We start from the raw sequence: 23139 nt of genomic DNA, 5'->3' as shown, positions 1-23139 counted from the left end.
GAAATTGTTCTGAGCAGTTTGTAGTCCAAAGCTGATCTGTGGGTGATGTTTGTCAGCTTAGTGGTATTATTATTGTCCACATGGAATTGTTGTGGGACCCCATCATCTTTCTGGAGACTTCAAATTCGATGTTAGGCCTGGTCATGATTTCCTGCAGGAAACTGATAGAGACTCACAAAAACATGTCTAGACAGCTAGTTGAAGCCTTTTTTCTAGAATTATTTAGTACTCTATATGACCATTAATATCATAGCAAAAGTTTAAAATATATATATTAATCTTATAAATTTTGATATAAAATTCATACCTTAAGAAAATTTTAAAGATTCAAAATGGATTCAAAGAATTGAGATAAGTAGCAATAGAATAGTCCCTTAATTTTTTTTTTGTTTTCTCCTGTCCCATATTAGAAGATGGCTCTTTCTTCTGGCATGATACAGAGAGTTTGCATTTTTCTTTTAACAACATGCTTGGGTTTAAAGAAGGAGAGATCCAGCTGGGATCTCCCGCTCCCCCAAGCTCTCTTTCCCTCGACCCTCGCCTTTCATTACCCCCACTCATGTCCAGGCTGTTCATGTAGATCTCATTCCATTTCTCTGTCATTGGGCGATCCCTGTGTCTTTCTTGGGGTCCTGTTTTCCGGGTAGCCTCCCTGGTGATGTGAGTAGCAGACAATTCATCCTTGTTTCATGTCTAGTATCCTGCTATGAGTGAGTACATACCATGTTTGTCTTTCTGAGTCTGGGTTACCTCACTCAGGATGATTTTTTCTAGATCCATCCATTTGTCTGCAAACCTCATGATGCCATTGTTTTTTTCTGCTGAGTAGTATTCCATTGTGTATATGTACCACATTTTGTTTATCCATTCTTCAGTTGAAGGGCATCTGGGTTGTTTCCATGTTCTGGCTATTACAAACAATGCTGATATGAACATAGCTGAACAAGTGCTCTTATGGTGTGGTTGAGCATTTCTTGGGTATATGCCCAAGAGTGGTATAGCTGGATCTTGGGGGAGATTGATTCCCAATTTTCTAAGAAAGCGCCATATTGATTTCCAAAGTGGTTGTACAAGCTTGCATTCCCACCAGCAGTGGAGGAGAGTTCCTCTAGCTCCACATCCTCTCCAGCATAAGGTGTCTTCAGTGTTTTTGATCTTAGCCATTCTGACAGGCGTAAGGTGGTATCTCAGAGTTGTTTTGATTTGCATTTCCCTGATGATTAGGGATGATGAGCAATTCCTTAAATGTCTTTCGGCCATTTGAGTTTCCTCTGTTGAGAATTCTCTGTTTAGTTCTATAGCCCATTTCTTAATTGGACTGTTGGGCATTTTGATGTCTAATTTCTTGAGTTCCTTATATATTCTGGATATCAGTCCTCTGTCAGATGTGGGGTTGGTGAAGATCTTTTCCCATTCTGTAGGCTGTCGCTTTGCCTTGTTGACCGTATCCTTTGCTCTACAAAAGCTTCTCAGTTTCAAAAGGTCCCATTGATTGATTATTTCTCTACAGAGAGGGAGAACAAGGAATAGGAGACCATGGTAAATGAAGACCACATGAGAACAGGAAGAAGCAAAGTGCTAGAGAGGCCCACAGAAATCCACAAAGATACCCACACAACAGACTGCCGGCAATGGTCGAGAGACAGCCCGAACTGACCTACTCTGGTGATGGGATGGCCAAACACCCTAATTGTTGTGCTAGAAACCTCATCCAACTACTGAGGGATCTGGATGCAGAGATCCATGACTAGGCCCTGGGTGGATCTCTGGGAGTCCAATTAGCGAGAATGAGGAGGGTTTATATGAGCGAGAATTGTTGAGACCAAGGTTGGATAAAGCACAGGGACAAATAGCCAAATGAATGGAAACACATGAACTATGAACCAATGGCTGAGGGGTCCACACTGGATCAGGCCCTCCGAATGGGTGAGACAGTTGATTGGCTTGATCTGTTTGGGAGGCATCCAGGCAGTGGGACCAGATCTTGTGCTCATTGCATGAGTTGGCTGTTTGAAACCTGGGGCCTATGCAGGATTGTTTGGCTTGGCCTGGGAGGAGGGGACTAGACCTACCTGGACTGAGTCTACCAGGTTGACCTCAGTCTATGGGGAAGGCTTTGCCCTGGAGGAGATGGGAATGGGGGGGGGCGTTGGGGGGAAGGTGAGGGGGACGGGAGGGGGGAGAACAAGGAAATCCGTGACCGATATGTAGAACTGAATTGTATTGCAAAATAAATTAAAATAAATTAAAAAAAAATAAAAAAAAAATAAATAAAAAAAAAAAAACTACACAGAGGGAAAAAAAAAAAATAAAGAAGGAGAGAGTCATTCTCCAACTCCAAAGCCAGTTTTAATTTTTAATTGTACTGGGACTACAAGAAGACCATTTGTGTTAAGTGTCTTTAGAGAAGAGCAGAAATAAACATTTAGGAAGACTTATGAAATTTTATATGTGATATACCAATAGGCCAATTTACTCCTTTTCTGGGGACATTTTTTCTAGATGATTTGTCATTTTTCTTCAGATGTTTCAATCTGTCCAGTGTTCTTCAGATTCCTTAGCCTTCATTCTCCTAAAAGACAAAAACAAAAACCTTTCCCCAAGATTAACTTTGGGGAGGTTCCCTATTGGCAAGTTATATCTGATTAAATGAAAATGCATGTGTTAATGGTATAAATTAGTTTAAATTGAATGGTCATGCTGGTTGATGAACTATTACCTCTTCTAATTAAGAGGTCTCTCGTTCAAATTGAACCTTTATCCATTTTGATGGTATCCACAGCTTATCTTCTTCTGTAGAAACAAAAGCAAAACCTCGTCCCCAACATAACACATCTCCTGGTTTCCATTTTGAGGTCAGCACATCCTTAAAGTATATAGGCTGATTTAATTCTGTAGTTTTTTCTATTATTCAATGTCTCTCTGCAGCTGTTGTTCCTTTCTCACTAGCATTGAGAAAATTCAAAGTTAATAGAGCATTATGTAATCTATTTCTGGGAGTTTTTGTTACCCCTTTCTGTTTATTTAGCATGTCCTTTAGAGTTCTGTTTGATCTTTCTATAACTGCTCGGCTGGTAGGATTGTGTAGTGTTGCCTGTAATATGCTTTATATTGTAATGAGCAAAAAAATGTTTCATTTTACAAGAAACATATGCTGGAGCATTGTCAGTTATAATTTGTGCAAGTATATCCATGATGGCCATAACTTCTAGTAAATGTGTGACTACAGAATCAGCTTTTTCAGAACTCAAAGCAGTTGCCCATTAAAATCCTGAATAAGTATCAATGGTATGGTGTACATATTTCAATTTTCCAAATTAAAAAAATAAATGAAAATAAGCAATATTTTGGGAATTTGAGTGCAGCTTCTTATACTACTTCCTGGTAATTGGGGGGCACTGGCATTCTTATGGGGATCCTGAGAAAATTAAGAATTGTAGTTAAATCATGGCTGTAGTAGTCTGTGAGGCTGTATCAACCTTTCAGGGGATTTTGGTTGATCAAACCATATTAGCCTAGAAGCAATCCATAGGTTCTCATCTTCTGTGGAAACAAAAGCAGAACCTCTTTTCCAAGGCAACATATCCTTAGACACATATTTTGAAGTCAAGATAGCTTTCAAATGTCCACACTGGTTTAACTGAGTAGCCTTTACAATCAAATGTCTCTCTGCAGTTAAAAATTCCAAAGACAATATAATCCAGACTCTGTGTGTGATTTCCATCTTTATGTGGCTTATTTTTATATTACTTTTACTGTCTCTTTAAAGACTGTATTTTTAAAAACTATCTATTTCTTTATATAACTGCATATATTCCTATTTCTTTATATAACTGCATATATTCTTTTTTCTCTCTCTTCCAAGTCTACCTACATTTTTACACACATTGTAAACAGTTTAGAGTTTTATTCCATCTGAATCTGTCTTATTGTGAATCTATAATCCTTCTCTGACCAGGAGAGATTTTAAACTGTTAAACTGCATGGCTAGGATGAAAAGTGGCCTTGGCTGCTGACTCCACCCACTGCAGCTTCTCAACATGGCAGAGGTACCTTTATCATCAGCTCTGGGGGAGTCATACTCTCTGCTGACTCTGGGAGGCAGTAGGTCTATGCCTCTATCAAGAAATGTGTAGCCCAGAAACCTTTTTTTCAAATTTTTTTTTTTTAACTAGCAAAAGCTAAATCCACTATACAGAGTGCTGCACAGCTTGGAGAAACCTCTGTGTAACTTGGTGGGAATTCTCCATGCTGTAGCTCAAGCCCACATGCTGTGAACCCACCATAGTGTAGCTCATGGCTTGCCTGAGAGACACATTTAGGAAGCTGCTTTTAGCTCTGTTTTAGAAATTTTTAAAAAGCTTTCTTAGGATTTTGGAGGAAATTCTTGCTACCATGTCTGGGTGCCAATTAGAGCTGGAAGATTTCTCCAGTTCCACTTGGCCCCATGGTCCCACAGCTGCTTATAAAATAATAATTGAGAGGCTTATATTAATTACCAATTGTATGACCTATGGCAGGCTTCTTGCTTGCTAGCTCTTGTAACTTAACCCATTTCTATTAATTTATAAATTGCCATGTGGTCGTGGCATTACCAGTCTGCTGGCCTCTTGCTGCTCCTTTGGTGGCAGCTGGCATCTCTCTCTCCTTTCCTTTCTTTTCTCCATATATATGCTTAGATTTCCCACCTGCCTCTAAGTTGCCTTGCCATAGGCCAATGCAGCTTTATTTATCCACCAATTAGAGCAACACATATTCACAGCATACAGAAAGACATCCCACATCACCCAGTTGTGTATAGAGGAGGTCTAAGTTTTAGAATAAGAAAGAAGAATTAAAATTTATAGAAAATTATCCTTAAATTGAACATTTAAGTAATGATGGGATTACAATGACCATATATTGATCAATGTGTACAATCTCGTGCTCAATAACTTTATGAAATCTAAAGAAGTTGTACTGGCTGGTTTTGTGTGCAAACTTGTTACAAGCTAGAGTCATCAGAGGAAGGAACCTCAGCTGAGGAAATGCCTCCATGAGATCCAGCTGTAAGGCATTTTCTTATTTAGTGATCAATGGGGGAAGGCCCAGCCCATAGTGTGTGGTGCCATCCCTAGGCTGCTAGTTCTGGGTTCTATAAGAAGTTCAGCTGAGCAAGCCATGGGAAGCAAGCCAGGATGCAGCTCCCCTCCAAGGCTTCTGCATCAGCTCCTGCTTCCAGGATCCTGCCCTGTCTTGAGTTCCTGTCCTGACTTCCTTCAGTGGTGAACAGCAATGCTGAAGTGTAAGTCTAATAAACCCTTTCCTCCCCAGCTTGCTTTTTGGTCATGGTTAAGTAACTTAGCCAAGGTCACACAACTTTCATGAAATACAGTCAACATTCCAGCCAGTTTGATTCCAGGGCTGTAACTAATGATTGTGTAAACTGGGCCTCTCCTTTAAGAGTTTGTTTTTCTATTAAGTTGTTTTGTTTATAAAAGAGACAGATACACTGTTTCCTAATCTATCACTCATTTGGACCGCTTAAAATTGAGGTGTATTATTTAATTTCCCCCCTATTTATGTAAATTCTGTGTTCTGAGGTTACTGATAACAACACCAAGTGCCCTCATGACACTGGGGAAATCTGCCTACATTCCAGGGATGACGCTTTCATCTGATACACCAGAATTTGTCCTCACCCTGACTTTATTATTAGCAGGTTCAAAGGCCTATGCCTGGTGAGAAGAGCTTGCCCACACCCCAGGCACTGGGCCTGCTGGGCTGGACTGCCTTCTGTTTCTGATAAGCTGTTTTAGGTCTGCAGCAGTTCTTGGGAATTCTGTCAGCACAGGCCGGGTGAGGTCACTCTATCTCCTGATGAATTTTCTTTTTCTGTATTTTGGGGCTGTCCTGATGAACATGACCCTGGAGTGTTTAGTAATACCTCTGGTCCCTTAGGAATTAATGGTGTAGTCCGTGGCTTTATTTCTCTCTGCACAAAGGTTCCATACCTCTGGAAAGGAAAACAAAGATGACATTATCCACAGAAGCATGAACTGTAGCTGAGTGTGTGGGTTAGTTCAAGTCCTGATGATGAAGGAACTTATTTGTCTGCCTTTCCATTGACTGTCACTTGAGTCCAAAACTAAAGATGCCACCAGAAGTTTTGGTGAGCCTTGTAAACAGAGAGAAAATAAATGAGAGCAGAGAAGTAAAAAGCAGACAGTCAAGGAAGCATCTGTGCTTTCCTATCACTGGAGTGTACACAACTATTTGTATCAAATTTTATTTTTTGCTTTGTAGGTTGCTATGACTGCAAATAAAACTACAATTTGTAGAATTGATGATTGTGTCCAAATGTCTGAAAGGATTACTTACAATGAACTATGAAAACAAACATCTGTATAGTTGAAAACATTCTAGCAACTACTATTGAATTCTGTTCTGTATATAAGAACATCTAAAATTTTACCAATATTGCTTTAAGCTAGTGCTCTCAATATATAAACAAAAACCCCTTTGGTTCAAAATCACAATACCGTCCTTGGTTTTTATATGACTTGTAGCTTCGACTAACCTACTGATGACTACCTTTGCTTAGATAAACTTTTAGAAAGACAAGTATGACTTAAAAGGCTTACAAGTTCTCCCATAAGTTTACTCAGTCCTACAGTATTAAGTAATTAGTTCTAAACACTGCCTCACCTTTCCCCGGATGGGCTCATTGGGAGTTTTCCTGGAATCATATTGATGTATAAAGGAGATGTATTCTACAAAATTTTTTTCATGTTCTGCTGATGAACTCAGACAGGTAAGTGGAACTAGGAAAAATGAGAGATATTTCAGTGAAATCAGTACAATAACTAGAGTTGTGTATGGAAATATAAATATTGTAATATTTATGCTTTATGAAACTATCAAAAAATGCCAGGCATGGTGGTAGACTCCTTCATGTCCTGATGCTTAGGAGGCAAAGGACAGCCTGCTGTACATAGTGAGTTCCAGGGCTGCAAGATAAGACCGTTTCTCAATTAAAAAAAGTCAACAGAAATTCCTTAAGTAAGTTACCTACCCATATTTCAATATTATGGATTCAGAATTTATTTTGCATGAAAAGATCTAAATCAAAACAAATTAGTTCCACACATGGAATTGATAAATTAAAAATATTTTTATTATATGTGTCTGAGTATTTTGCCTGCATATATGTATATGCACATGTGTGTCTGATACTTTCAAAGGCTGGAAGAGGGGGTCAAATCCCCTAGGACTGGAGTTACAGAAGGTTGTGGGCCACTATGTGGTGCTGAGAATAAAACCCAGGTCATCTAGAAGAGCAGCCAGTGCTTTTAACCACTAAGCCATTTCTTCAGCTCTTATTAGATATGCTTTTAAATAGAAACCAATATGCCTTAGTGAAAACATAAGTTGTTTGTCAAATTATTTTTGACAACTAGAAAGGGTATGAAAAGATTTCTGCTGGATATGTGGCCATGGCTGAGTGATTATGATGATGGCCAAAGACTTCTGTGCTGATGTCACTGGGACACCCAGGATGGCTGGCATTGCTGAACACAAATTCTTTACACTTCAATCCGATACCAGAGGTTCCACTCATTTGCAATGTCCACCTGCTGCTAACAATCAAAGAGTTGAATGAATTCTGTCAAAGAAAATACTTTTGATTCTCCTTTTAACAAATATAGACATGGATGTAATAATTTGCATATCCTTGACATATCTCTGGAATAATGTATAAGAAATTGATTCTGATAGTTCCTATAGGGGAGAGAATTTTGTGACTGAGGAAAGGTAGAGAGAGGTAAATTAAATTTTGATTATATATTTTATATTTTTCTAGCATTCAAATTATGTACCATATATATAATTATATATAATACCATATATATATATATATATAATTTCTAGGACTCATACCTTTATGCTGAAAGTGGTGGTATAAGCTTTAATCGCAACACTCAGACAGGAGGAGTGCCACAAGTTTGATGCCAGCCTGTGCTATAGAATGAGTTCAAGACTAAGCCTGGGATACACAGTGAGACTCTGTCTCAAACAAAGCAGAACAAAATAAAATAACATATGGCTTTCCCCAGTGTGACAGATTGTTGCTTGACATGATAGTGAACACCTTTACTGTGAGCACTCAGGAGGTAGAGGCAGGTGTAGCTCAGTCAGTATGAGGCTAGCCTGGTCTATATGGCAAATTTCAGGTCAGCAAAGGTGATATAATGAGACCCCGTCAAAAACAAGCAAAAGAACATGTTCTAATTTGGAGAAATAGGTAAGTATGGAAAATACATTAATAAATGATACTTATTAACATTTATGAATTCTATTTGATATTCAGATATTGACATAAAATACTTTTTCTAGTAAGAATGATGAATATTCAAGTACTTATAAAACTAGCAGATTTTATCCCCACATTTGACTTTCGAGTCTTTGTTGGTAAATAGAACTATAGAGGCTTACTTTAAACCTACATATCTCAGTTATAGAAGAGCTGGGGCCTTAGACCAGAAGTATCTCCAGGTCACAGCCTGAGTGGTGAGCAGGGCACTGACTTTGGGCCTGTGGGGAGTGAATGGTAATTAAAATATCAGTAGATTCATGTGTAGCCGCTAAGGTAACAGAAACACATTAGTAGGCTGCCGTTTTGTCCTTTTGAGAATGTCCTTTGCCTTACAGAAGCTTTTCAGTTTCATAAGGGCCCATTTATTAATTGTTGATCTTAGTGCCTGCACAATTGATGTTCCATTCAGGAGGTTGTCTCCTGTGCCAATGCATTCAAGGCTATTCCCCACTTTCTTTTCTGTCAGATTCAGTGTATCTGGTTAATATATATGTTGAGGCCTTTGAGCCCCTTGGTCTTGAATTTTGTGCAGGATGATAGATATAGATCTATTTGCATTCTTCTACATGCCGACATCTAGTTAGACTAACACCATTTTTTGAAGATGCTTTCTTTTTTTCCCATTGTATATTTCTGGCTTTTTTTAAAATAAAAAATCAGGTGTCCATAGGTATGTTGATTTATGTCTGGGTCTTCAGTTTGGTTCCATTGATCAACCTGTCTGTTTTTTATGCTAATACCATGCTGTTTTTATTACTATGGCTGTGTAGTATAGATTGAAATCAGGGATGGTGATACTTCCAGAAGCTCTTTTATTGTACAGGATTGTTTTAGCTATCCTGTTTTTTTCTTTTCCATATGAAACTGAGTATTGTCCTTTCAAGGTCTGTAAAGAATTATGTTGGAATTTTGATGGGAATTGCATTGAATCTATAGATTACTTTTGGTAATACGGTCATTTTTACCAGTTAATCCTACCAATCCATGAGGATGGGAGATCTTTCCATCTTCTGATATCTTCATCAAAGACTTAAAGTTCTTGCCATATAGGTCTTTCCTGGTAAGAGTTACACCAAGGTATTTTATACTATTTGTGGATATTGTAAAGGGTGACGTTTTTCTGATTTCTTTTTCAGCCTGTTTATCATATAGAAGGGCTACTGGTTTTTTTTTTTTTTAGTTAATCTTATATCCAGCTACTTCACTAAAGGTGTTTATCAGCTGTAGGAGTTCCCTGGTAGAGTTTTTTGGGTCACATGTATACTATCATATCATCTTCAAATATCAATACTTCTTCCTTTCCAATTTGTATCCCCTTGATCTCCTTTAGTTGTCTTATTGCTCTAGCTAGAACTTTGGGTACTATATTGAATACTGAATAGAGATAGAGAGAGTGGACAGTCTTTTTCCTGATTTTAGTGGAATTGCTTTGAGTTTCTCTTCATTTAATTTGATGTTGGCTATTGGCTTGCTGTATACTGCCTTTAATTTGTGTAGGTAGGATCCTAATCCTATGTTTAGGCTGTAACCCTGATCTCTCCAACACTTTTATCATGGTGGGATGTTCGATTTTGTCAAAGGCCTTTTCAGTATCTAATGAGATGATCATATGGATCCTTTCTTTCAGTTTGTTTATATGGTGGATTACATTCACAGATATTTGTATGTTGAACAATCCCTGCATCTCTGGGATGAAGCCTATTTGGTCATGGTGGATGATCTTTCTGATGTGTTCTTAGATTCAGTTTGTGGGTATTTTATTGGGTATTTTTGCATCAATGTTCATGAGTGAAATTGGTCTGTAATTCTCTTTCTTTGTTGGGTCTTTGCATGGTTTGGGAATCAGGGTGACAGTGGCTTCATAAAATGAATTTGGCAATGTTCCTTCTGGTTCTATTTTATGGAATAATTTGAGGGGTATTGGTATTAGCTCTTCTTTGAAAGTCTGGTAGAGTTCTATGCTAAAACCATCTGACTCTGAGCTTTTTTTTTTCTTGATTGGGAGATTTTGAATGACTGCTTCTATTTCCTTAGGGGTTATAGGTCTATTTAAATTGTTTATCTGATCTTGACTAAATTTTTGTAGCTGGTATATATGAAGAAATTGCCCATTTCTTTTGGATTTTCCAATTTTGTGACATACAAGTTTTGGAAGTATGAACTAATGATTCTCTGAATTTCCTTATTTTCTGTTGTCCTGTCTCCCTTTTCATTTTGTATTTTGTCAATTTATATATTTTATCTCTGCCTTTTAGTTAGTTTGGATAAGGGTTTGTCTATCTTGTTGATTTTCTCAAAGAACCAACCTTTTTAATCCCACATTTTTCAAGGATGCATTCAAATAAAAATATAAATAAATCAAGGAGAATGCCATATATATATGGCATTTCAGGGTATATATATATATATATATATATATATATATATATATATATATATATCCTGAAAAGACAAGATCTAAAGAATGGAAAAATAAGTATTATTCCTATGAAAAGTCAGAACATATTGTCAGTAAAAATGGTCAGGCCTTGTGATTAGCTGGGATCAATACAATGTGGCAGAAGGGACACAATGCAAGCTCCTAGCACACACCTCAAGGAGGCTTTGCAGCTTCTGCTTTTTGTATTCTGGGAAACTTGAGTTGCTGAATAAGAAGTCCAGCCACTTTGATAGGCAAACTACCTAAAGAGACCACAGGAGGAGAGGACCAGACATCCTAGGGTGCCTGCCTCTGAACAGAACACTGACACACAACCCAGGTCCAGATTGTAGAACACTGAGCAAATAAGATGTGTGTTCTTTTAAGCAATTAAATTAAGGTAGCTTGTTATGAAGATACTGAAATAGAAATGCATCAGAAGAATTAATTAGAATGAATTACCTGGTGTCCTACTTTGCTTTCTATTGCTATAATAAAGACCCTGACCAAAAACAACTTGGGGAAGAAAGGGTTTGTTTGGCTTACATGTCCTGATCATTGTCCATCATGAAGAGAAGCCAAGGCAGGAAATCAAGCTGGTCAGCAACTGAAGCAGAGACCATGGAGGAAGACTGCTTACTGACTTGTTTTTCATAGCATGCTTAGCCTGTGTTCTTATACAACCCAATACCACCTGCCCAGGGGTGGCACTGCCCACAATTGACTGTGCTGTGTAGAGATATTTTATTTGTGCTGAAATGTGGTGATATTTTATTTGTATGTTAATAAAGTTTGCCTGGAGATCAGAGGAAATAGCAAGCCATTAACATAAAAGTCAGGCAGTGGTAGCACATGCCCTTAATCTGATCACATGGCAGGCAGGGTCTCTGTGTGTTCAACAACACGCTAGGGAATAGCCAAGAGTGGTAACACATGCCTTTAATCCCAGTACCAACCATAGAGACCTGGAGGTTTGTACAGACAGGCAATGACAAGGAAGTGAGGTAGCTGGGCCGAGAGAGCAGAACAACAAGGCAATAAAAGCCTGGGTAGACAGGAAGTAGATCTCTTGGGAAGCTATGTCGGCATGGTGAGTTAAGGTTAGCTGGTAGCTCTCACTATTTCCCTGATCTCTAAAGCTTTCAGCCCTATATTTGACTCTGTGTTTCTTATTTAATAAGACCATTGAGAAATTTTCCTACAATTGGTGCCCACGTGGCAAGAATTCATTAAAAAGCATTGGTGGCCTTACAGGCCAGGGGTTATAGACCCACCTGGCCTGAGCTTATAGGCTCCTTGGCTCGGCCAGAGCTACAATCAATCTGGCTACATGCAGCTGGAGCTGCTTGCAGCCAGAAATCCAATTCATGTGGCCAGAGCTGCAAGGGGCTAGAGCTGCAAGTGGCCGGACTGCTTATGGGTGTAGTGGGTAGCCAAGAGCTCTCTGGTGTGGGACAGAAGAAAATCAATAAAAAGGGACCATTGTCTTTAAGATTCTAATTCTCTCCATGCTTACTCTTGATTTCTCAGAATCCTTTCTTACATGTCATGTCATCTTTAAATCTAAACTTTCCATTTTGATAAAAAATAAGTTTTTCCAATACCAATCTCTGAAGTCTCCAAAAGGAAGATGGGGCCCCAACGACAACAACTCTACCCAGTCCAGAATGATGCCATGGCAATCATCATCATACTACACTTCTTGCCAGAATTTCAGACAATCTTATCCATTACTCTAAGACTTGCTACGGAATCTACAGTTAGTCTAACTGAGATTCAATTATCTAAGCTTTCTCACAGTACCCAACAGAGATACTATCACCCCCTAAACAGTAGGAAGCAATTCTAAGAAAACGACGCCCCTTCTCCCTAAGGTTTCATATTTCTCAGGGTTATGGATGATGGTTATAGGGTTGGGGGTGGAATAAAATATTAAACTCAGTATTCTCCTGAAGAAAAGAAAAAGTGTCTCAAAAAAAGGGAAAAGAAGAAATGGAATGGATAGGTATAAGATATTATATGGTAGATTATTGTATATACTAGTAAACAAATTTAGTAAAAAAGCAGCCTTAGATAATTTGTACTGTAATTTGCACTGTTCTGGATTCTTATATGTTGATACAAATGTAAACCATTTCTATATTCCTGTTTAAGATAATTTGTATATTGATACAAATACAGAACTATATTGGTTATAATGTACATATATTTCTACTCTTATTGGAAATATTTGTATATTGATAGAAACGTAAATTTATATCTGTCATATTGTAAGTGATGTTCTACTTCTCTTTATGATATTCTGCATATTGATACATATTTAAGATTATTGTCATATTGCATATCACACTATACATTCCTACCTCTGTTATAAATATCTTGTGTATTGTCACAATTTTGAAGTCATCGTCCTTTACCGTACATTTGCTTATAGACTGTTTACCTTGTTTACATGAAGCCTTAGTCCTTAGGTTATTTCGGTAAATAAGACTTACAGATTTATAGTCACCTATGCTTGTCATCTCTATAGTTATGTTAGTTAGGTTTTCAAGATTTACAGATACATAGATCGGATGGACAGGTAATCTTCAAACACTTCATAGACCCTGAGAATATGACATTTAAATAACTTAGAATTCTGTTGATGTGAGACACAATTGCTCCTGGCAGCACCAATTTGATCCTGAGAGAACAATGGACTTCTAAGACATTTCCATTTGGAAGTTTGTCTTCTTCTTGGCACAAAATGGCCTGCTGGGCAAAGAACTGCCCTTGCCTCAACTGCTGACAATATGAGTGCTGTCCTTCTGGACAAGCGGGACACAAGGAAAAGTGACCTCTAAACTCTGCCAAGACAGGGTAAGATGGTCTTTCAGAATTCCTGCTTCTGAAAATGATCTGTCAGATACTCCAGGCCTGTAGCCAATTTGAATACACCAACAATGCTGAGAAACATTAGGTGACTGTCCAGGCTGCCAGCTGTCTCTGTCTACTCTTGCAAGACTCCCAAAAGTTGCTTGCATCCATCTTCCATTTCTCAGGTACCATTGTATTCCTTCTCAGGTCTTTGATTGGATTGAAGACTAGCAGTTATAGTTACAACTTAGTATATACATATAATATCTTAGAACATATTAAGTATTAGATTCAGGTTCTTTAGGATAGGACACCTTTTGGAATGATCTTTGTAACATGCCATTTACCTACGCTCTAGACTTCTCTGGATTTTAGTATGTGTTTCTTGCTTGATATTGTTCACATTGGTTGTAGTTCCATCTTATCTAGGTCATTATCCCTCATTACTCCTTGACAATAATTGGTAACCATTCCTTTGTATCTAGTCTTGTATTAGGTTAGAACCTTCTTATTTAGACAAAAGGGGGAGATGTAGTGGGTAGCCATTCCAGCTTTGATCTAAAAGTTCCAACCCCCATTGAGGCTTAGGTAACTGTCACACCTACAAGGCAGGGCCAAGAGAGGACCCAAGATCTGGATGAGTAGGCTCTCTTGGTTCCTGGACCCTGGACACTGGCGGTAAACCGAGCAGAGTTCTCCAGAGAACACTGCCGGACTGTGCCACACCTTTCCCAGACCATGTAAACTATCCCTTCACTTGTAAGTTACCCCACAAAATAAACCTCCCTTTTTTTTTTTTTTTTTTTTTTGGTTTTTCGAGACAGGGTTTCTCTGTGTAGCTTTGCGCCTTTCCTGGAACTCACTTGGTAGTCCAGGCTGGCCTCGAACTCACAGAGATCTGCCTGGCTCTGCCTCCCGAGTGCTGGGATTAAAGGCGTGCGCCACCACCGCCCGGCATAAACCTCCCTTTTAACTATGTGGAGTGGCCTAAATAATTTCAGCAATATATGGGTTTACAGAGCACTTGGCTCAGGCCAAATCACGTGGCTGAACTTGCTTTAGTTTTTAGCTTTTAGTAGGTTCTCTCTCTCTCTCTCTCTCTCTCTCTCTCTCTCTCTCTCGATTCCCATTTCAGACAGCCACCATGCTAGGTAGCTGTTTTGAAATTCTCTCGGACATCTACTGTTCTATGAAGACTTGGTAAGTCAATTAAGATATCAGATATCTTTTTTTTTTTTTTTTTTTTTTTTTGGTTTTTCGAGACAGGGTTTCTCTGTGTAGCTTTGAGCCTTTTCTGGCACTCACTTGGTAGCCCAGGCTGGCCTCAAACTCACAGAGATCCGCCTGGCTCTGCCTCCCGAGTGCTGGGATTAAAGGCGTGCGCCACCACCGCCCGGCCAAGATATCAGATATCTTAAAGGGAGAAACTAGTTAAAAAAGAAAAAAAATTTCCCACATTAAAAAATGGGAAATATTTTTACAATGTAAGGAAATTTGTCCTTGTTTGATAATACATTAGGAAGTCTGAAAATGGAACAATTAAATGAGAGGATAATTAATGTTGATGGGATGCACATAACATCAATTATGCATATTATTTGTTTAATTATCTTCATTTTAGTATTAAAAAGGTTGGTCAGTTCAAGGGCCAAGAGAAAAGCTTTAGAAAGACCTGTTAAAATGAATTATAGAGAAATTCAGACCCAGACAGAAGAATTTAAAGGTAAAATTATTACAGGATTGAATTATATAGTTACAGAAAGACAGCCTGTTTTCAAACAATCAAACTTAATTTATCTGGTAGCCTTACAGGAACTACCTGCTCAAGGGTATGTACAAGCTAATTAGACTCTGGTAGAAATGTTAGTTTTAAGGAGATTTAAGGAAGCTATACTATCATATGGCATGCATTCTCCATTTGTAAATCAAATGTTAAACTTGTGGTCAATTTGTAATTCCTCGGGACTGGAAATAATTGGTAACAGTTGTCCTGGAATCCAGAGCACAATTACAGTGGCACACCTGGCTTAAGGAGGAGGCTAAGACAATAAAACACCAGTGTAGAACCAGAGGTGTGGAAATTTCCCAGTATCAGTTTCTTGGAGAAGGCAAATATGCTGATATACAAAGACAATGTTTACATGATAACCAAACCTTAATTCTATGCTGCATGGAAGCCATGAATTCATGGGACAGAATTGAGGAAGCAGGAAAGAAAATTGAATCATTCACAAAAGTTATACAGGGCCCTAGAGAATCTTTCCTGGATTTCTTACAAAGGTTGTCTTCATCAGTAAATAGAATGATACCATATTCAGAAGTTAGACAGATAATAATTGAATCTTTGGCTTTTGAGAACATGAATGCAGCATGCAAAAGAATAATTAGGCCATTAAAGGCAATATCTGCACCCTTGGAGGACTGACTCAGTGACACAATTAATATTGAGTCTCATGACCATGATGATATGTGGATAGGAGAAGTAATTTCAAAAGCTTTGACAAAAAATGTCAGATGTTTTGGGTGTGGAAAACAAGGTCATTTAAAAATGGAGTGTAAACATGGCATTCCTAGAAAGAATGTTTATTCAAGGACCAATGCAGCAGAATGCCCCTCCTTTCTGGATTATGCAGAAGGTGTGGTAAGGGTAAACATTGGACCAACAAATGTAGATCAACAAGGGACAGACAGGTAATCCTTTGCCTCTGTCCTCAGGAACCTCCCAGAGGGGCCTCATGCAGGCCCCCACAGCAAATTCAGTTCAGACCTTTCCTGCCATCATAGAAGAAACCCCTTCTCAGAGCAATTAAATAACCAAATGCCTATTGGAATAAACCAGGCTGCTTGAGGTGATAGAACAGCTGTTGCAGAGAGAATAGAAAATTCAGGAGAAACCATAAAGTGAATTTTTGGGCAAACTTCTGTAAATGAACAAAGACCAAAATTTAAAATACAAATAAATGACGTTTTCTTGGAAAGTTTAGTAGACATGGGTGCAGATGTGACAATAATTGCACCAGAATTTTGGCATCCAAATTGGCCTCTTCAGGAGGTAAATGTTCAACTGTTAGGGATTGGAACACTATCTCTAGTGAAACAGAGTGCAAGATGGCTTGAAAGTATAGGTTCAGAAGGACAGAGAAGAAAATTAAAGCCATATGTGGCTAATATAGCTATGAACTTATGGGGCCCTGATCTATTACAACAATGGAATACTCAGATTAACATTCCTCCAACCTTAGAAACAAATCAAACTAACACATGTTTCTGAGGAAATATTAGGAGGTATTATTCTAAAGAGTCATCATCAGCCATCCAGATTGTACAAAAACAGGGCACAACAAGTGCTGATCTTCCAAAGACACAAACAGCTCTATCTTTAAAATGGTTAAAAGACAAGCCTGTATGGGTTCAGCAATGGTCTTTAACAACAGAGAAACTGCAGGCTTTAGAAGAGCTGGTACAAGAGCAGTTAAATGCTCAGCATATTGAAGAATCAACCAGCCCTTGGAATTCTCCTGTATTTGTTATTAAAAAGAAATCTGGTTAATGGAGAATGGTAACAGACTTAAGAGCAATTAACAAAGTAATTCAGTCAATGGGCTCTCTACAATCTGGAATTCCTTTGCCTACTCTGTTACCTAAAGGATGACCTCTTACAGTTATTGGTTTAAAAGACGGATTCTTTTCAATACCCTTACAAGAAACAGAAAGAGAAAGATTTGCCTTCATGGTGCCTACTTATAATAATTCTCAACCAGTTAAGAGATATCAATAGAGGATTCTCCCACAGGGAATGTTCAATATTGTACAGGAAACACCCATATCTTGAGCTCGTACATTTTATACAGATGCAAACAAAAAAGGAAAGGCAGGTTACAAATCAGAAAATTTAAGTAAAGTGGTTCAAAGTTCTTATAATTCAGTTAAAAAATCAGAATTGTATGCTATTCTGTTGGTATTAATGGGTTTTTCAGAATCTCTCAACATAGTTACTGACTCTCAGTATGCTAAAAGAGTGGTGTTACATGTTGAGATTGCAGAATTTATCCCTGATGAGTCAGAATTAACTTCACTATTTAATCAGTTACAAGATATAATCGGGACTAGGAAGCATCTCTTATAAATAACTCACATCTGATCCCAAATAGGTCTGCCAGGCCTTCTAGCACAAGGTAATGATGAGATTGATAAATTATTGATAGGAAATGTGCTGGAGGCCTCAGAATTTCATAAAAACATCATGTCAAAGTAAAGGTTTAAAAAAGAATTTTTCCATAACTTGGCAACAAGCCAAGGAAATTGTAAGGAAATATCCTACTTGTTCTTTTTAGAATCAGACTCCATTACCAGCAGGAGGTAACCCAAAGGGTACTCAGAGGAATGAAATCTTGCATAAAGATGTGTTTCACTTTGCATAATTTGGAAAATTGAAATATGTACATCACACCATTGATACTTATTCAGTATTTCAGTGGGCAACTGCTTTGAGTTCTCAAAAAGCTGATTTTGTAGTCACACATTTACTAGAAGTTATGGCCATCATGGGTATACCTGCACAAATTATAACTGACAATGCTCCAGCATATATTTCTTGTAAAATGAAACTTTTTTGCTCATTACAATATAAAGCATATTACAGGTATACCACACAATCCTACAGGTCAAGCAATCATAGAAAGGTCAAATCAAACTCTAAAGGACATGCTAAATAAACAGAAAGGGGTAACAAAAACCCCCAGAAATAGATTACATAATGCTCTATTAACTTTGAATTTTCTCAGTGCTAATGAGAAAGGAACAACAGCTGCAGAGAGACATTGGATAATAGAAAAAACTACAGAATTAAATCAGCCTATATACTTTACAGATGTGCTGACCTCAGAATGGAAACCAGGGTATGTGTTACGTTGGGGATGAGGTTTTGCTTTTGTTTTTACAGGAGAAGATAAGCTGTGGATACCATCAAAATGGATAAAGGTTCAATTTGAACTTGTATAAAGGGAACCTCCTTTTAGGGTTGGGGAAGGTTTTTGTTTTTGTCTTTTAGGAGAATGAAGGCTAAGGAATCTGAAGAACACTGGATAAATGAGACATCTGAAGGAAAAGGACAAATCATCTAGAAAAAAATGTCCCCAGAAAAGGAGTAATTTGACCTATTGGTATATCACATATAAAATTTCATAAGTCTTCCTAAATGTTTATTTCTGCTGTTCTCTATAGACACTTAACACAAATGGTCTTTTTGTAGTTCCAGTTCAATTAAAAATTAAATCTGGCTTTGGAGTTGGAGAATGACTCTCTCCTTCTTTAAACCCAAGCATGTTGTTAAAAGGAAAATGAAAATCTCTGTATCATGTCAGAAGAAAAGCCATCTTCTGATGTGGGACAGAAGAAAAATCAAAATTAAGGGACTATTCTGTTGCCACTAATCTCAATTCTTTGGTTCTATTTCTGATTCTTTAAACTTTTCTTAAGTTATAAATTTTATATCAAAATTTATAAGATTAATATATACATTAAACTTCCATTATAATATTAATGGTCATATAGAGTACTAATTAATTCTAAAAAAAAAAAGGCTTCATTTAGCTGCCTGTAAATGGTTTTGTGTTTGAGTCTCATTTTTCTGCAGGAAATTATGACCAGGCCTAAACAGCAAATTTGAAGTCTCCAGAAAGATAATGGACCCCCACAACAACGATTCCATGTGGACAATAATAATACCACTAAGCTGACAAACATCACCCAAAGATCAGCTTTGGACTACAAACTGCTCAGAACAATTTCAAGATGGCTAGCTGAGATGATCCAGCTTCACAGACTATTGGAGCAAGGACTTGAGATAAGCCCTGAACTTTGGCATTATGCAGAAACTGGACAACAAATGATATAGCTACCTTTCCTAGAACTTGACAATTAACCCCAAAATTTTCTTTTCAGGATCCCCTAAAGCTGCCTTTGCCCACAAATAGCAGGAAGTAATTTTAAGACCATGATGCCCACATTTCCAAGAGGTGGTATGGGGCAGGTGGTTTTTGGTCTTTCAGTGGGTTTTGGGTGTGGGATAGTTGTCATTGTTTAGGAGGGTTGGTCACCAGCTGTTGTTAATGATCAGGAAAAGGGCTAAACAAAGGAGATTAGATTTAAGTTTCTTGTTTGAAAAAAAAGAAAGAGATAGAAATGATATAATAAAGGGTAAGATTATTGAATCTACTCTGAAAAGAAAAAAGAGAGGCTATAAATATGATATAATTTAAAAGGTAGATTATCGAATCTCCTTTTAAAAGACAACTACTAGTTTTAAACACTTTACATTGGATTGGATTTTTATATATTGTATACAAATTATATATATTGAGATTGATAGTGTTAGAAAATGCTATATGTATATTTTTAATCTTGTTCAAGATTATGCAGTTCATTTAACAATGTAATACAATTTGCTAGTCCTTGAATGTTATTATTACCAACTATTAGGATATAAAGAAATGAAAGTAGTTAGACATTGCAATTGAACTTGTAGTCATATTAGGTATGTTTTCAAGGTTAAGCAGAGATATATTTTAGATAGACAGGTCATCTTCAAACTCTTCATAAATCTACAGAATATGGCATTTAACATGTTTTAATAACTTAGAATTTTTTCTTTTTTATCACTATGAGACATGTTGGCTCCTGGCAGCACCAATCTACTTCAGAGAAGATATGGGCAGTGAAGAAAACTGCATATGGAATTAACTTTCATTGTGGCAAAATTTAGTCACTTGGCAACGAAGTGCCCTCGTATCGACTGCTGAGAGTATGCTATCCAAAATGGACATACAGGACACAAAACAAAGGACTGCTGATCCTTGCCAAGACAAGTGTGGTTGCAGCTTTGGCAACAGGTGTCCTCTGAGGCCAGGACAATATTGCACTATCACTAAAGTGGCTTTGTAATCCAGAAAAGGTACAGTGCCCCTTTCTTCGAACGCCACTGAACAGACAGTGGACAGATGGTTTCTGGTGTGCAGTGGAATAGTAGCTGAAATAGTTATTCTTGAAAGAGTAACTAGGCTGATGGAGTATAATCTCTCAATGGTAGACTGGCATTTAATAAAGGAGATGAAGCCACCCACAAGCCAAGAAGAATAGGCAGCCGAATTCCAAAAACACCAGCAATTTCCAGAATTTGAAATCCTGAATCATGACAGGACACTGATGGAATTCAAGTTTATCTGGTACATGAAATACTCACACTGAATGTGAGGTCAAGCTGTAGGCCTTGTGTACATCCTACTTCATAAATGAGTCTGTCAGATACACTAATCCTATAGGCTGAAGATGATGCCCCAATGTTGCGGAGAAACCTTGGATGACTGTCCAGGCAGCTGGCTGTTTCTGTCAACTCACATTTTACTCCTGTTTTACTAGGTAATATTATTTCCTTCTTGGGTCTCTGAGGGAGTTGAAGATTAGATAGTCGTAGTTACAGTTTTCCTTGTTAAGAAATTCAAAAAAGAATCTCACTAAGAAGTGTAAAGTGTGTGAGTTTATACACTTTTGAAAGACATCATAGGATAGTTTTCTGTTGGTAATACAAGTTAGGATAGAAAGTGAATTAGGTACATTTTGGACTCACCAAAAAAGAATAGATAATGGAATATTTTCTCTGAATTTGTCAAATGCAAATGGACTAGACACTGTTGATGTATTTATTGCTTGTATATATTGTATATAGTTATTGTACTTATTGTATATAGTTTTTCTTATATTAGTTATAACTTTTTTATTCTTTTTTACTTTATTTAGACAAAAAAGGGGAAATGTGATGATATTTTTTTTTTTTTTTTTTTTTTTGGTTTTTCGAGACAGGGTTTCTCTGTGTAGCTTTGCGCCTTTCCTGGGACTCACTTGGTAGCCCAGGCTGGCCTCGAACTCACAGAGATCCGCCTGGCTCTGCCTCCCGAGTGCTGGGATTAAAGGCGTGCGCCACCACCGCCCGGCGATATTTTATTTGTATGATAATAAAGTTTGCCTGGAGATCAGAGGAAATAGCAAGCCATTAACATAAAAGTCAGGCAGTGGTAGCACATGCCCTTATTCTGATCATGTGGCAAGCAGGGTCTCTGTGTGTTCAATGACACGCTAGGGAATAGCCAAGTGTGGTGACACACACCTTTAATCCCAGTACCAACCATAGAGACCTGGAGGTTTGTACAGACAGGCAGTGACAAGGAAGTGAGGTAGCTGGGCTAAGAGCCAATGAGAGGGCAGAACAACAAGGCAATAAAGGCCTGGGTAGACAGGAAGTAGATCTCTTAGGAAGCTATGGCGGCATGGTGAGTTAAGGTTAGCCTGTGGCTCTCACTATTTCCCTGATCTCTAAGGCTTTTGCCCCTATATTTGGCTCCATGTTTGTTATTTAATAAGACCATTTAGAAATTCATCTAGGCCCACCCACATCAATCATTGATCAAGAAAATACACCATAGGCTTGCCTGCAGGCCAATCTGATGGAAGCTTTTTCTTAGTTGAGGTTCCCTTGTCCCAGACAACCCTAGCTTGTGTCAAGTTGACAAAAAACTACCCAGCACCTTGTAAACCCTGATCTAGAACCTTTTATATGTAAAAAACAATGGCTTTAAAAAGGATCCATTTCTCCACAGGGACAAATAAAGGGAGAGGAATGTCTCTCTTTTAATCTACTCAAACATTATATCTATTAATTACACATAACTACTAATCTCAACTGCGTGAACATATGAGAGTTTCTAAAAATTCACACAGTAGACAACACCTAAATGTGAAAAGATGAAAGAAGACATTCAGATTCTTGATGGTTATGATATGTAAGAATTCAAATTCAGTGCTGGAGAGATGACTTAGAGCTTAGGAGTACTTACTGTTCTAGGACCTGAGTTCAGTACCCAGCATCCACGTGGTGACTTACAACTATGTGTAACTCCAGTTCACGGGATATACAAATTCATGATGATATACATAAACTCACATAAGCAAACACACATAACATAAATAAAACACACCTTTAAAAAAGAATTCAAGAGGGCAGGAGATGGGTCATTGGTTAAGAGCACTTGTTGCTCTTGCAGAGAAAGAACCTGAATTTGGCTCCCAGTGCCCATGTCAAGAGGCTTACAACCCTCCATTACTCCAGCTCCAGAGAATCTGAGGACTCTGGCATTTATGGGCACTTACTCTCACATACCCACATGCAGGCACTCATACCTACATATAATTAAAAAAATACAAAGAAGCCTTTTAAAATAGAATTAAATTTGATTCAACTAATTTCTTGAATGAAGTCTTATAAAATGAAAACTATAAACACAAGTCAAAGTCCATGAAGAATGTTTGAAATCCATTCTTAGAACCTTAATTAAAATAAGAGTTGGTATCTAGCCATTGATATTTTACTAACAAAGCCAGGATTCATTCAAATGTGCAACTTGCTCTGTACATGGTGTTAACATAGCAAGTTTTGTCTTGTTTTTTGAGACAGGGT

The 23139-nt window shown here is 37.8% G+C and overlaps 1 protein-coding gene across 2 annotated transcripts in view; it reads right to left on the bottom strand.

The window, feature by feature from the left end:
* Nucleotides 1–865: 865 nt before the first annotated feature.
* CUNH2orf73 (chromosome unknown C2orf73 homolog) overlaps nucleotides 866–23139 on the bottom strand; it is a 61435-nt gene continuing 39161 nt past the window's right edge. The window contains exons 3-5 of one of the 2 annotated variants that reach the window (XR_008217390.1): nucleotides 6688–6803; nucleotides 2461–5995; nucleotides 866–1504 (exon numbers count right to left, since the gene is read on the bottom strand). Coding sequence is in view for 1 of the 2 variants with exons in the window: in XM_052734568.1 (XP_052590528.1) it covers nucleotides 5825–5995; nucleotides 6688–6803 (287 nt within the window). In the remaining variant the exon portion in view is untranslated. Of the gene's footprint in view, nucleotides 1505–2364; nucleotides 5996–6687; nucleotides 6804–23139 lie in introns of those variants that run through there. The other variant, XM_052734568.1, reaches the window with a different exon arrangement.

The sequence above is a fragment of the Peromyscus californicus genome, unplaced genomic scaffold, assembly GCF_007827085.1.
Source record: "Peromyscus californicus insignis strain IS unplaced genomic scaffold, ASM782708v3 Scaffold_13__1_contigs__length_99412109, whole genome shotgun sequence".
Taxonomy (NCBI): domain Eukaryota; kingdom Metazoa; phylum Chordata; class Mammalia; order Rodentia; family Cricetidae; genus Peromyscus; species Peromyscus californicus.
Note: the sequence above shows the minus strand (reverse complement) of the source record. Positions and strands in the feature narration are given on the sequence as shown.